The sequence below is a fragment of the Cyclospora cayetanensis genome, unplaced genomic scaffold (assembly GCF_002999335.1).
Source record: "Cyclospora cayetanensis isolate NF1_C8 unplaced genomic scaffold, CcayRef3 CcayRef3_contig_193, whole genome shotgun sequence".
NCBI classification, from domain to species: domain Eukaryota; phylum Apicomplexa; class Conoidasida; order Eucoccidiorida; family Eimeriidae; genus Cyclospora; species Cyclospora cayetanensis.
This window is the reverse complement of record NW_020312140.1, coordinates 58852-74326: the sequence shown is the minus strand read 5'-3', so window position 1 is coordinate 74326 and position 15475 is coordinate 58852. Positions and strand designations below refer to the sequence as shown.

General features: G+C 51.6%; 1 protein-coding gene across 1 annotated transcript; it reads right to left on the bottom strand.

Moving 5' to 3' along the window:
• Positions 1-185: 185 nt before the first annotated feature.
• LOC34623297 (26S proteasome non-ATPase regulatory subunit 1 homolog A) lies at positions 186-8568 on the bottom strand (the record flags this gene model as incomplete). The annotated part of the gene is made up of 19 exons (XM_026337609.1): positions 8330-8568; positions 7694-7863; positions 7466-7532; positions 6937-7210; positions 6349-6625; positions 5873-6216; positions 5541-5648; positions 5063-5236; positions 4153-4417; positions 3707-3918; positions 3383-3492; positions 3002-3107; positions 2525-2684; positions 2144-2298; positions 1438-1585; positions 1176-1314; positions 922-1088; positions 731-797; positions 186-427 (listed from the first exon to the last, which is right to left on the bottom strand). Coding segments are annotated over exons 1-19 (3424 nt in total), but the record flags the coding sequence as incomplete, so codon positions are not given.
• Between the last annotated feature and the right edge of the window lie 6907 nt (positions 8569-15475).

Below are 15475 nucleotides of genomic sequence, written 5' to 3'. Positions count from 1 at the left end.
CTTCCCGAGTGCAAAGATGCGCTGTACGGTTAAAAAGGCCTCAGACAGCAAAAAAGCGAGCAGCGGCGCATCCCGTCACAGCCTTTTGAGGTGAGGCATCGCACAGGAGCCGCCGCGCCGAAAGACGGGGAGGGAGGGGGGGGGGGGGGAAGGGGGCACGCAAGGCGCACAGCTGCATCTGTTGCTTCTTTGGGGTTCTCCGTCTTCTGCTCCGAAGACGTCACTGCCTCTCTGAGAATGCAACAAAGAACAAGGCTGCAAACGGTCAGGGGGAAGGACGTCTGCTCTTGCTGCTGAGGCTTCTGGAGCGTTCCGAGCTGCAGCAGCAGCGGTCAGGCTGGCTAGCACACCTTTTAACTTCGGATGTCTTTGAATCGACGGCCATATCACCCCTGCACGGAGAGCCACAAATCCTAAACCAGACGGCCTGAGTTGGAGAATTATAAGAGGCTAATGTTAGGGGTGAAGGGGCGACTAACTAATAGAGTACGTAGCAGCAGGGCTTCACAGCATTCGCGCCTTACTCTGTGCTTGTGTCTTTTGTTCCTGCACACAAAAGCACCGGCAGCGACGACAGCCCATGAGTCATGCTCCTTCCATCCGTGTCTTGTGAATTTCGTCTCTCTACCTCTTGCTGGCTTCCTCCCCCTTCTTCCTACGGTACGGCGGTCCTCATCAACTCCCCTCAATCATCAAAAGGTGATCCCCCCTCTCATTGCCCCTATCCCACCTCCCCCCAGCCAACACGCCGAATGCATCAACGAAATTTACGCCTCCTGCCACGAAAATGCTCAACCCTTCTTAAAGTAGAGTTTCGCCGCCTTTCCTGTATGCATGTGTGTGTGTGTGTATGAGTGCATGCATGTGTGTGTGTGTGTATGGGTGTATGCATATGTATGCATGTATGGGTGTTGGTCATACCTTTCGTTTTAGCAGCAGCAGTCGCTTTGGTTGTTTTTTGAGCTTCCTTTGATGATTCCTTCTGCCTTCGAGCCGCTGCTTGTCTCTTCGCACTGGTGCTCAGGATGGCCTTGACTGACTTCGTGCCGTCCGTCTTGTTTTCTGCCATGTTCAGAGGCGGAGGATAGCTGAACTGGGAAGGGTTGGAGGCACTGCATGCGATCCGCCATCCACACGGCATGCGCAGGCAGGCGTGCAGCGGCTGTTGTGGCTGCTGCTGATGCTCTTTTGTTGTCGAGGCTTGACCATCGACCTCAATCGCAGTGCCTCCCTCGGCGTCTTCCTTCTGCTCCTCCTCGCCTTGCTTCCCTGCCGCAAATCCCTCTGCGCTGACTTCTGCCGCTGCATCGGGAGCTGAGGTGTCCAGGGGCTTCTTGTCTGCTGCATCTTCCTCCTTGTCCTCAGCAGCAGCAGCAGCAGCAGCAGCAGCAGCAGCAGCAGGAGTAACGGGAGGCGTCTCGTCATGAGCCACAAGACCAATAAGGCCCTGGGCCTCAAAGGAAAGGCATGCACAGTACACCAGGGGATGCCAATACCAAAGCTGCTCGAAGAGACACAGTCCTGCGACTGCACCCCTGCGCAGCACCTTGCGCGGGCTGAAGAAGCCTGCACACACATTCCGGCCCTAAGCAAGCACACACACACACACACATATATATATATATATTTATATATATATATTTATACATAAATACACACACATATATACATGCACATACATACACATTCACATGCATACATACATATTCACATGCACACATACACATTCACATACATATAATACACATTCACATACATACACACACATTCACATACATACGTATTCACATACATACATACACATTCACATACATACATATTCACATGCATACATGCCAGCACGTAGCAAGCACACATCGTTGCAAGCACACATCGGCGCATGCGAACGGACTGCAGGAAAGCTTGGCCTCAGGATGCCGCCTGCAGTCCGAAAAGGCTGAGGTATAGAGTTTCGTGCTGAACGTGGAGGGCACTTGGAGGAATCCCTATACGCGGAGCACTTGAATTTTCTGCAGCAACAGGTATGCTTTGTTGGCTTGAAGGCGTGCTATATGTATATATATATATGTATATATATATATATATATATATATATATATATATGTATATATATAAGAAAAATGGTGAAGGCTGCCGGCCATACCCCAGCATCAACAAGTCCTGCAGCGATGAGCGCCCCGAACCGTGCGAGGGGATCTTCGTGCTTGTCTCGAATGACTTTCTTCAGCGACTCTCTGAAAGGGGAGACGGCCGCATCGTGCTGCAGCTGGTAGAGGAAGCCCATTCCAATGAAGGCGCCTGCAGGAGGTCAGGGAAGGCATGCGGCATGCGGCAGAGAGCAGCGTCAGACATTTATTTTGCTTTCAGCGGAAACAGAAAGGAAGCCTTCTGGAGAGCGCAACACAGAAGCCGCTTCACGCTACTTCGGCAGACACGACGAACAGGAGATGTGCAGGGAGTGCACGGCCTAACCCTTCCTCGATGGACCTTTCTATGTACCCGAATAATCATCCGTGTCACTCACCTTGTCGAACGAAGTCTGTGGGATCGCTGCTCAGCGCCTTCAGAACCTCCCCAGCCTCCCGCAGACCGCTGCCTGCCAGCCCAACACCCAGAGAAACTGCTGCGCCGTATCGCACGTGGGGGTTGTAGCTCCCACACAAGAGCCGCATCACTCGAAGCAACTGCATGCATTAAAATTCACAGCGCAAAGCCCTCGCATGCAACAAGCCGCAAGGCCTGACAAAACGTGCGTGGTGCCCTAGGGGGAGGAACAGAGCAGCCAGCGCACACAGTTGAAGCTGGACAGAAAAGATTCCAGCCTCGACCCCAAACGTAACGAGAAGCAGGAAAGGAGGGCTTATCGGGGAATGCACGCGGCTTATCTCGGCAGGGGAACGCTGATGAGTCAGTGCCTCTCCCAGTACCAGCAAAAAAGCCGCAGAAAGAGTGAGAAGGCTGCACAGCAGACGGCCTAGGGGGAAGTGAGCCTCCTACATACCTCTTCTTTGTGGGCGCAAAGGACAAACCCCAACGAGAGTACTGCAGCCCTCCTTACGTCGTCATTAACATCCGCTACCCCCAAATGCAACAAGCGTTCGACAGCTCTTTTCTGCAGAAGCATCACAGGCCAGCGACCAAAGGCAGGAATGCCGGAGAATCTCGAGATAGCAAACTTCAGTCGCATTTCCTAAACTTAAAAGGACTCGAGATATGATAATGCACAGAAACACGGACACACACACACACACACCTAGGCAGTAACACTGTGTGCAGGAGAGGCTATTTGACGACGGTTTCAAGCTGAATAATATATATTTAGAAGGCGTGGGAGCTAGAGACCGCCCTCTATTCAGCATCCCAGACAAACACCCCCAACAACCCCGAGCAGACCTTGCCAGTTGCACAGTACGCGAGTCCAATAGCAAAGACTCCGCCATAGCGTATCAAGGGGTCAGACTCAGCCAGACACTGTCCAATCAGCTCATCTGCCTGCAAACAAAGAACTCCCAAAAGAGGCAGTGGGGCTATCTCTATTGCGCAAGCAAGCAGGCAGACAGACAAGCACGGTTTCTCCTACACCCCCAAACGGCACATGTGGGTTGCATATGCAGGAATTGCACACTCCACGCCTCCCCAAATCCCCCCCAACGTGCTCTCCGAAAGCCTAGCGAACGCGGACAGGTGCTTCGAGGAGAAAGCGAACCTCTTCCTCCTTCTGGAAGGAGATGAGCGAAAGGGCAACAGCGCAGGCCCTTCCGATCTTCTCGTGCTGCGTCTCCTTTGCATACCCCAGCAGCTCCGCCGCTACTGCTGCATTACCAGACCCCATCAACAACAAGCCGATGCCGAGAGCTGCGGCTTCGCCAATGACAGCCGAGTCCAAGAATAGCAGCGTGCGGAGCGCCTCGTACGCCTCTGATGCGACGGACGCACACACAGCCAGAGACACACAGACAGATGGAGGGAAACTCGGCGTTCAAGAGACTCAAGCCACAGCCTGCAGAAGCAGAACCGACAGATCTCAAGCTCCCCTAGTCCTCGCCCCTTTGCCGAGAGGCACAGAGAATTTCGCCTTCAAAAAGACTCCAGCCTGCACTGCGTCACGTCCTCGCCACAGGCGGCGTGCCCGTCAGCGCGTGCGCAGTCTACCTGTATCGTTGGCATCTCCCAAGCACACAAGGCCTAAGCCGAGGCATCCGCCGTGCAGAAGAGGCTCCTTGTCTGTCTGATTGGTCTGCTTCAGAGCAGACAAGATGAGCGCTCGAATGCGGGGACTGGGTGCTCCACTGTGAATCAAGCCCAACGCAAAAAGAGCCCCCCCTTCTGTAGAGGGGGCACCTGATGCCGACGACACGCCAGGAGTGTCGGGAGGCAGATACGTTTCCAACACGCTCAAACTGCTCCGCATGTTGCCCTTTGAAAAAAACACAAACAAACCCACCACGCAATCCGAACCCATCTGTACAGCGTAGACGACACAGAGAGTGGAGGCTGACGAACGCTCCGGCAAAATGCAGTCTCTCTCGCCACGAAAAAAGGACGGTAGGGGGTATCACCACAACCAATCCCAGCACGCCTATTGCAGTCGCCTCTGAGCGAGCCGCTTGTGTTTGCTTAATGAGCAAACCAGAAACAATTGACCAAACCAAAACATGCACCACACAAACTAGTAGCAGCTCAGAGGCACTCAATATCAGCGCCTCTTTCGTGCCGCTCCCCTCCCCTTTCCCTACCCACCCCCCTTCCCACAGAGGTGTGCAACGGCGACATGGCCCACACATCTGTCACCGGCTACGCCAACTTCAAAAACCCGACGGCTAATTCCTTCGAAAAAAAACCTGAACTCGATGCTCGACTCCCCTCCCCCCCCCGAAAAGCCAGAGTGCTGCGCTATCTCTTAACACGCGCAGGCATCTCAGAGAACCCCCCTCCCCCCACAAAAGACGCACATCCACTAACGAAGCCGATGCACGCGAGCAAGGGGTTGGCTGCCTATTTGGCAAAATTCTCCAACTTTCAGCTGCGCCGCAAACATCCCCAAACCCTTTCAACTGCTCACCCTGTGAATCGCTCCAATAGAGGCTGTAGCCGAGAACTTCGTCCAACTAACAGCTCTGCCCATCCAGTCCAAGTTTTTTCTTAAAAACGCATCGCACGCCGTTCCACTTTGCTGCAACGCGTGCGCCAGCAGCAGGCCGTGATGCAGCAAGGACTGACGGCCGTCTACGGAGCTCTGCGTCTCGCAATCCACAAGCGTTTCTACAGAAAAATTTACGATCTAGAAAGACACAGGAGGCACTGCATTGCATCGCATTGCACATGCCACCAGGCATGCGAGAAAGGGAGGCGCACGCTATGCAGTCGAGTCAAGGCACTCGCAGAGAAAAAAAGGATGGCTCGGCATAGCACGGCACAAAGCTACCCGAGATGAACGTTCCTGCTGCCCGGCTGTTTCACGCAGTCTGAAGCCAACATGTCGAGCTGCTGAAGGGCAGGCACCGCGTATAGCGATTGGGCGCTTCTGACTGCAAACGCACCTTATAGAGGTCGAGCAGCTGGAGATCTGTGTGGCTTTTTCTGTTTAGAAATTGCAGGCGGAACTCAACAGAGGCGCAGCCCGAGACGATACTGCGTAGCACCGCAAGCTGCATGCACATGCACACCAAAGTTGCACACGCCAAACACTAAGCCACAACGAGAGGCGTGTTTTGTTGCGGCAGCTGAATCCCCCTCAACCTCGCGTCCTCCGCATGGAGGAGGAGCGACCGGCAAACACATTGCAGTCAAAGCCTCAGGAGACGCAGACTTTTTAAAACGAGACGGCCATGAGCGCTCATTGTGGAGTTTGACCAAAGGGGAATTCAGACACCTTTCTTAGGTATGGATCGCTGGAGTTTGCGGCTCTCGTCTCTGCCGCCTCTGCAGCTGCCAGAGCTGCTGCTGCAGCGGCTGTAGAAGTCTCTGCCGCCTCTGCGGCTGCTGCAGGTGCAGCAGATGCCACTGCTGCGCCTTCACCTTGCTCTGCAGGCTGCTGCTGCTCTTGTTGCTGCTGCTGCTCTTGCTGCTGCTGCTGCTCTTGCTGCTGCTGTTGCTCCTCCTGCTGCTGCTGCTGCTCCTGCTGCTGCTGCGGTTCCTCCTTCTGCTGCGGTTCCTCAGGAGCAGGAAGAGCCAAAAGAGGATGTTCTAGAAGAGCTTGCATTTGGCTTGGTCTCTCTGCATGCACAAGCCGAAATTCGAAGAAGTCGAGAAAAAAACACTGAGCACCAGAGACTTCCAGCACCCGAAGGTTCCGTCCGAATCGCCCACTCTTCAAGCTTAAGGCTTTACAAAACGCATAAAGCGCACCGAGATCCATGAGATCGAATGCAATCTGATAAGCAACGAGTTGTGGGCGTTCTAAGGCTGGGGAGGAAGGCGCCGTCAAGAAGCTGTTTAGAAGGGCAGCAACTGCAGGCACGTCGCCTTGCACGATGAGACAGCGGCAGAGCTGCCTGTACACCTCAGGCTGTTGCGTGGCAGACAAACCGTCCAGAGCCTCCCTATACAGCCGGATCAGCAAGCCCAAGACCTCCGTGCGAAAGGCTTTAGACGGCACCAATGCATGCAAATTCATTGCGAGGTACTGCACACAAATGTATGTACATGCACACATGTACGTATATGCACACATACATAACAAGCGCAGAATAGCGTGAAACTGGCGCTTCGCGCATGGTAGTAGAGCCTTGACTTGGCTCAAAAAACGAGGCAGTAAAGGGGGAGGAAGACGGAGAGGAATGCGCGCGTGCATGGCGTGTCTGTCCTCTTCCACACCAGGAACCTTCCTTAACCTATTCCCCTCCCCCCCCCCCCAAAGTAAACCATAGCACCGCTTTTTTCGTCAAAAAAACCCTCGAAGCAACGCGTCATAACGGCTCCGAACCTGCGGCTTACATTTAGCATGGGGAGCTTGTCTGGAGCCGAGGAGAGTAGCAACTCTACCTCAGCTAAGCGGCGGGAATCCAGAGCGATGCCCAAAGCATTAGGTGCTCCAGAGCCTCCTGCTGCAGCTCGCAGCTGCTGCAGCACTACTCGCTCAACTGCTGCGTGGAACGAGTCGAGCGCAGAGCCTGTGCAACACCTCAGAAACAAGTCACCTAACATCGAGGTCTTCGCTAGCGGAGGGAAGAGGAGGCAAGCAATGTCAGAAGCAGGCGCACACAATGCACTGCAACAGACAAGACACAGCGGGGGAGCCACATCACAACAGCAGGATAAGCAGCAGCAGCAGAAACAGCAGCAACAATAAGGGCATTTTCAGAGAGAAGCAGCAGCAACAATAAGGGCATTTTCAGAGAAAAGCAGCAGCAGCAGAAACAGCAGCAACACCCCACTCGTTCTCGTTGACGAAGATGCGGCAGGAGCAAGGGTGCTCGCAGGGCAGGAGGACTCATTGGCACCCCCCCCCCCCCCTTCTGCTGGCTTTTGCGCCGAAAGTTCATTATCGTAGGCTTCCGTTCTGTACCGTATATACTCGTCAATGCACTCAGCTGCACACACACATAGATTCCACGAAAGGCGAGACAAAGCGTTCTTCAAGCTCTTGACCCCCTTCAGCCTCACTACCAACACCGACTCCCCCAGACTCCGCATCCAATGCTCCTCACCCTTACCCCTTCGGTTCCAGTGTCTCCCCCCTACCGTTCCTTACCCAAGATGGTCTGTGAATAGAGAGAGTTGTCGTTGAGCTGCAGCCAGTCGCCAGATTCCAGCGCGAACTTGAGAGAATCCGCCGAGGCCTCTAGATGGAAGTAAATGCGGCTAGCCAAATGAGCGGCTAGCTGACGGCTCGGAAAGGCTTCCTCCTCTGCCAAAGCCTCGCTGCGGCACACGAAGGCGTAGAAAAATTGGAGGCGGATCTCGCGCACGCAAGCGCAAGAGAGCACAGCCTATTGGGGGAGTAGCAAGGCATTGGAAAGAGGGGAAATGTGCATAGGGGGACCCCTGCAACAATGAACTGAGGCAGACGCCAAACGTTCGACTCCCCGAAATGCAGAGCAAACGAAGGAGGGAGTAACTGGTGAGGAGGGATGCAACAAAATACGGCCACGAGCAGAATTTTAGAGACACACGCTCACGGGAACCAAGGGGAACTGGACTGCACAATAAGCAAAGTAATAAGCTCTGGTATTGTGTTTCAGGTGAAGAACTCCTACAGGGGGGCCATACTCTGGGAGCAGCCGTTGAACAGCTGGGAAATGGCGTCAAGGTCGAAAACTGTCTGAACCCGCGAGCAAGCCGTGAGCCGCAAGGCGGGTAGAAAGAGCGAAGTCATGAAATAACTTACATGTCGGGGAGAGCATCAGCGAGCTCCATCCAGTGAACGTCCACCAAATCCTTGAGCTCCATGAGAGCCGCCTGCTGAATATCCGTGTCATTCTCCTGTAACAGTGCGAGAACGCCTTGCGCTGAGGAGGGGGCCGAAAGCCAGTGGTGGGGTGGGTAGACACCTCCTTTTCCCCGCTTTTGAACGTGCTTAGACCCTTCGGGGAACCCCGAAGGAATGCCCGTTGACACCATAGCCATCGTTGTCACGCTCCAAGACACACGCCTGCCTGTGCCCACGGACTGTGGTGATGGGGGTTGACGAGGCGCGCACAATTAGGAGGCGAACGAAGTGGACCTACACCTCAAAACCGCTCCTCTGTGTGACGGCAGCAAAGAGACACAAGTGTCAGAGTGCAAGCCTAAGGGGAAGAGTCCTACGCTCAGATAGCAACACCAGCAGCCCCTGCCTGCTCCCGCGTTTTGCCGTGGAACGGATCAGTTCGTCAGCAGCAGTAACAGCTGTAGGGGCAAAGCCACAAGTGTCAGCAGAATCCTTTAGCAATTCTGTCGAAAAAACAAGCTTACGCTGTGTGCAAAAGGGAGAAAGAAATCTTCCTTCCTTGTATAGCCCCGTAGAACGGCGGCAGTGGCCCTCCTGCTGGCTTAGAGAGGGAAAAGCAGACAAACCCCAGGGATCGAGGCTCCTGAGGCGCTTATTCCAGAGGAAATACGTACAAATAGAGGGAAATTTATCGGGCTGCAATGAAAAGGAACTTCAACTTGGGGGCGGCCGCATGCTGGGGGTCGTCGCCGGTTACACGGAACAGCAAGCCTCTGAGGTGTATGTACACCAACGCTTGTCTGCTTTCTTTTTCGCTAAGGAGGCATCCATGGCCAAAGCATAACGCTTCCATTTAGCCAATATACCCAGAAAGTCTCCATGCTCCCACTTACGGACGCAGTTCCCGTGCCTCTCACATCCGGTTGTGGTATAAAGGATATGGTGGATTGATTGCACGTAAAGCACACCCGCCATGTCGCCCTTGAGCAGGGACGGTGCTGAGAAGAGGGCTAAACAAAAAGGCGCCGAGGTTCTCAAGCGCTGCAGCGTGTATTCGACACAACACAGCTGTCCATGAGGGGGTGGACACGGGTCTCCGCACAACACACGCAAAGGTTTCACTCCCTAGGATTTTTCGGACGTGGGGCACCTAAACCACACCGTATACCAGCATCGCGAAAAGATGCTGAGAAAGGACATGCCAATTTCGTGCTTGTAATGGCTCAAGGGGACGACGAATGCAACAGGCAACGCTAGACATGGAAACTCTCTACTACACTAGAGATAGTGAGCGAAGAACTGGCACATAGTCGAATAACTATATACTTGTTGGATAGCTTGATTACTGCAGAATACTGTACACATAGCGCTAGCTGCCATGCCTGCTACACGTAACTAACTCTGAATGCTTGGAATGCCTCAACGGTTTAAGAACACGCATTATAGCTATTCCTCAAATCAAAAACCCTACGGGGAATGGTCAGGGAAAGGCAGCAGCTTTTGGAGTCAGCACTCTGCAACTTTATTTCAGATTTGTATTGAATCTACCGTGGAGTTCACGACTTCACACAATACCTGGTTATCCACTTTATGGCACTTTAATATTTGAGAAAGCCTTAGCAGAAAAAATCTTCCAATGGATCGGTATCTCGATTAGTATAAGCCTTTGATACACAAAAGCCACGATGTAGTAGAAGGCTGCTATCTCAATAACTATCTTGAGTCTACCCGAAGTGGCACGACAGGTGGTCAACAATTTACCACTTTATCTATTGACCAGTGATGCGTTTACATATGCTGGTTTACCTCAAGCCTCAAAAGCAAATAAGCGCAAATCCTGCGCTCTTACCTGAAGAAAAAAGCAAATCGGGAAATGGACCTACGAATGTCGTAAAAGTGTCGACTGTCCTAGCGTATAGTCCAACATGCAGGAGAAAAGAAAGCCGACGGGGAACCAAACCGCACTCCTGAGTAGCCCTAGACACCCCCCGACAACGCATTTGCCATTGGTGTGGGAATTCGGGTCACGTGATCCTGAGCTTCGAGAGCCTGCAAAACGCTAAAGAGTGTGGACAGCGAGAATGGACATAGGCTACCTGGCAAACAGACAAGGGGCACCCGGGAAACGGAATTATGTGTATTGTCGTCAGTTTCAATAACCTGCTTCCTTTATTTGAGATATCTACATGCAAACACATGGCTTAAGGTTCAATCAAAACTTCACACAAAGGAGACACTTAATTACAGGCTCGATTGAGCTTCAATACAACGATATTAGGTATTCCTCGAAGGAACTCCCCCCATTCGCTGCCCGCGCCTCTCAGGATTCCGCCTTGATAGGAGAGGGACAGCTAGGATGTGTGGAGTTGTACCCTCTAAACACTCCGAGCAGTCACAGCTAGCTGCACATGGCTTCCAACTCCCATGCGTCTTAACTTGAGGAACTCGCCCTCGTCGAAAGCGGCTGTCCCTTGAGACCAACTGTATGCCTGTCATGACAAGGATTCAACCCTACCGCCAATCACCAGGCCGGCCACAGTGCAAATGCAGTGCGAATAAAGCAAGCAAATATGTGCGTCAACCGTGAAAGTGAAATTTAGCGTGAAAAGGACACACGCACACATTAGTGAGCAATGAACCAGGGACCAAACCAACACCACCGCGGTAGTGCGATGCTTCGCTGCCATCGAAGAGCTAAAAGGTGAGGCTTCTCTGTTGAGAAACAGTAAACAAACAAAAGTTGTACAGTGCATCAAGATGCGCTTTACTTCAGTAGTGCCTCCGTGCCTCTTAGAGCAATGCCTGAACGCAAAATATATTTGGTGCAAACAGCATAGACATCTCCAAAAAACCGAAACCGGCCCACGGAAGAATGTAGAGAAAATATAAATTGGTATAGATCTGAGCGTAGAGACCATTACAACAATATACCAGAGCAGTAGTGCAATATCAATTGAAAAAGTTAGTTATCAGAGAAAGCGTGAGCTGGAAAAGGAAATTTCAGAGGGACGCGAGAAATTTCGGTCATAGTGACCCAATTTGCAAGCAAAGCAGAGCCGCAAAAGCTCCCGCCAGCAGCACAGTCGGCACAAAATCCATCGCCAGCTATCAATATTGGTGTTTTCTACCACGTTTTAGTTGAAGTCTTTGTAGTACGTGCCTTCTAACACCCCCAAATCCTCGAATTCGACCGTTCCTGCTCTCTGTGTGTCCTCCGCTGCCACACGGCTCGCTGGTTTGTGCGGCAAAACCCGACAGTAAATCAAAAAGTATGGACACTACATTCATCTGGCACCTCCAACTTTTTAGGAATATCAATACAGTAATAAAAAGCAGAAAACTGTGACTACAGCAAACCGCCCTAGCCACCCAATCGCAAACGTTGTTGTCTGGTAAGCGAATGGGCCTCACAAGGCCTGCTCGTCCACCAGGATTAAATCTATAGGCTCGAAAGACACAGCCAGTCGGAGCTCACCATGATTCCGCGCTTAGCTCATTTAACCTTTGCGCGAGCACTCGCGTGCACTAACCAGCTGTTCTGTCAGTCCGTACGTTGCTCAGGATGACTGCTGACCCCAATCTACTAGGTCCAGGCCTTAATCGGAAAGAGGTTCCTCAGTGTAGATCAGGCATGCGGGAGAGCATTGGGGAGACTAGCGTACCGTTCTAGATATCTTCGCTCAGTGCAACGGAGCAGCGACAGTCAAATAGCTGGATGCTTGTCAAAATGGCTTCATAAATGCCGCGGAAGACTGCGATGGATGCGATATATCTGCCCTTTCGTTTCAGCATGGTTCGCAGCGATTGCACAAAAGCTCGTACCCGCATGAGACTATTGCGTAAACCGTGACGAAGACCCAACTTCCCAATAGAAGCAGATGCGTTGTCGGGGGGTGATTGGGGTTACTCAGAATCGCGGTGTCGTTCTCCTTTGGCTTTTTTTTTCTCCGCGCACATTAAACTGTAGGTGAAGGACAGCCTACACTTCCCCGACATTCGTAAGTCAAATTCCCGGTTTGCTTTACTTCTTCAGCCCAAAGCGCAGGATTTGCGCTTAAATTTGCTTCCGAGGCATGAGGTAATCCAGCATGTGCGAACGCCTCACTGGATAGCTGATAAATTGCTGCGTTGTTACCAAGCCTACGACCACCTGTCGTGCCACTTCTGGTAGACTCAGGATAGATTTATTGAGATAGCAGCCTTCCTCTACATCGTGCCTGTTCTGTATCAAAGGATCATAGTTATCATGATACCCATCCATTGAACGGTCTTTTGCTTAGGCCTTTCCAATTTCTAAAAACCTTGCTGTTTAGCTGACCTCGGCAAAAACCGAGTAGTCACGGCTTCTGTGAAGGCTGAACTGTAGCAATGCCTGAAGGCAGAGGACTTCCTGGAGAGGACCTCTTTTGCACATAAGCATCCACCACCAGATAGCTTCCTTTTCCAGCAATGAGCACTAATTTGTCTTCACCTGTGGCCTAAAACGCGAAGTATACTTCTTCGTCCATTGATAAAATCTTCGTGAACTTGCCCATCCTTCCGGCCGTCATGCAATTTGTCTGCTCTGCATAGACGCACTGTTTTATCTAGACAGTTATCGGCTACAAAATCATACGCTTCTACCAGCTGTAGAGAAACTGAGTTCATATTAACTTGCAGGCCGGCTTGTGCCGCCCCAGCAAAAGTGGAGCTCCCGTCAAGACTCATCGCCAGAGGTTGTTTCTTTCAGAGTGTTACAAACGCATGCGAATGACCAAACTACCCGCCAACTTGAAACAAACCAGAAAACTTGCAGGGAAGCATGGAATTACATTACATGCACGTCCAGTGGATGAGCGGGGAACATCTGCACAGTACCGTGTTGCTGCCAACCGTAATGCCTGACATAAGGCCTGTGTGGGGAAGCTGCCAATGCTAGAATCGATACAAATTTTCTTTGTAGTTGCTGGGCAGTTTTCAAAAGGGCTCTTTTTTTGCTAACCGATCCCCTTAGGGGTTTTGACTTGATAGGAGAAAGACTGCTAGGCTGCGCTTTGCTGCACCCTCCAAGCACTCCAAGCATTCACAGCTAGTTACACATGGCAACTAGGGTACACGCACACAGCACTGCTTCATTGAATTTCGATTTACCAGCGCCCTACATTAGACAATATATGCGAACAGGCAAATTAACTGGCTAGTTCGTTACTAAATCGTGGTTAATCATGACTAGTGTAGAAGAATGCGCAAAAGCTTAAATTGTGCACTTTGCAATGAATGAATAACAAGAAATGCGTTTTTGCTATCGTGCAAGAACGCGTTCTCTGCATTTTCCATAGGAGGTGGCTTGTCACCTCGAGCCTATCAATAAAGTGGGTTTCCAGCACCTCAGTTCGACGAAGTACTTGAACTTTACAAAGCGTAGGAGCCCAGTGAGCATTTGCCTGCAAGGCCTTCTCACAAACCCCCTTTTGCCCTGGTATCTGACATCATCGGCACTCCCTAGTAACAGAGTCCAGCCGGAGTATTCCAGCATGTCCTTTGAATATGTACGTGCCCCAGAAGAATAGCGGTGGCGGGCTAACAGCCATGGTCCTTCTAGATTTACATAAGGCAGCCTGCGGCCACAGATTCTTCAAAATTAAGTAGAAAATTATGCTTTGTTCATTCCGAACAGCTCTGCTCTCGCATGGTTCTTGGTCCAAAAGGTTCCGGCACGACAGAAAAGAAGATAGTGAGACTGCGCATTGCCTGAATCTTTGAGCGCTTCAAGCATTCCACCCAAGCCATGCAACACGACTAAGTGCATTGGCTTAGATCGTTAAGTCTTACACAGCATGGCTAATTCTATTCTGAAACTAATTGCGTATGCGAAGAGCCTAGCCAAGCAGCCAATCCTAACGTTATTTTTGTTTAGCAACAGCTAGTCTCAACGAAAAGATTTAAGCTCAAATCGGTCTGCTACAGCAGGGGGCCTCAGGGTAGAACCACTCTTCTTGACGTAGTTTCCCGTTGTGCCGGTCATCAAAAGAAAAGGCCAGCTTGAAGTTGAGCAGAGAACCATACGTAATCGAGATTCTTCAGCGTGTTGCTATGATACGTAACATCGTACGCCCTGCGTGTGCTTTTCGATTTGCCACACTGACATTAAGTGGCTTCGCTCTACACCGCCTCTTTTAACATTGCATATTCGGAAGACAGCAATACGTAGGGTGCAACCAGGTATGGAGAGGTTCATATTTCGTTGTGCCTGTCCATCCAAAAGACTATTAGTTACTAGTGCAGGCCAGGTTAGTGGTGACAGGAGTGGATCCCTGAGGAACGCTGCTCGTTGTGTGGCATGTCAAAACAGTAGGGCAAATTTTTGTTTAGCTAAGGGAAGCGAAGGAGCCTGCCCTTACCTGAAAGTAGAATAAGGGAGAAGGCTCAATGTTTGTGCTAACCATAGTCTGCACTGCTCGAATACGCCTCAGAAACTGATGCGCACGGCCGAAATAGCCTTGAGTCCACAGCTCGTGTGGGCTTGACAATGGCTGAATTTTTACCATTGTCGATTGGGTGCTCACTAATGACCAACGTATAAAAATGCTTTTTAAAATGGGTATCAAAGGGTCGTGGGTTCAGCGTACCGTGCGTAGTTGGATCGTGGAGTGAGAGTTTGACAACTGTTGTTGCTTCCATGTGATGCAGAGAAGAGTGCACCTGTAGACGAGTACCAGGGCCATCCGCTGCAGATGTTATCACCATTAGCATCTAGCGGCACATATGGCCCTGTAACAAGGCGAACTGCAGATCAATTTTAATGTGGGGATCAATGGGTTGCCCGCGGAACTACATGATCACGAGGCCGTATGAGCAACTGCCTTAAACGTGGTCAGTCCAAAGGGAGCCACTTTGTAGCTCTGAGGTCCATCCTGGGCTGTCATGTTGGACTGGAATAGGTGGCTGCCTAATCTGTGATGCTTTTTTCAGACTGCTGCCTAAAGGCCTTTGGCGACGAGCTGCTCGTGCCTGTGCGGCTTCAGAGCAAATAAGACGAGAGCAAAACCTCCCTCTCAACCACCGTCGCTTAGACCCTGCTGCCTAAAGGCCTTTGGCGACGAGCTGCTCGTGCCTGTGCGGCTT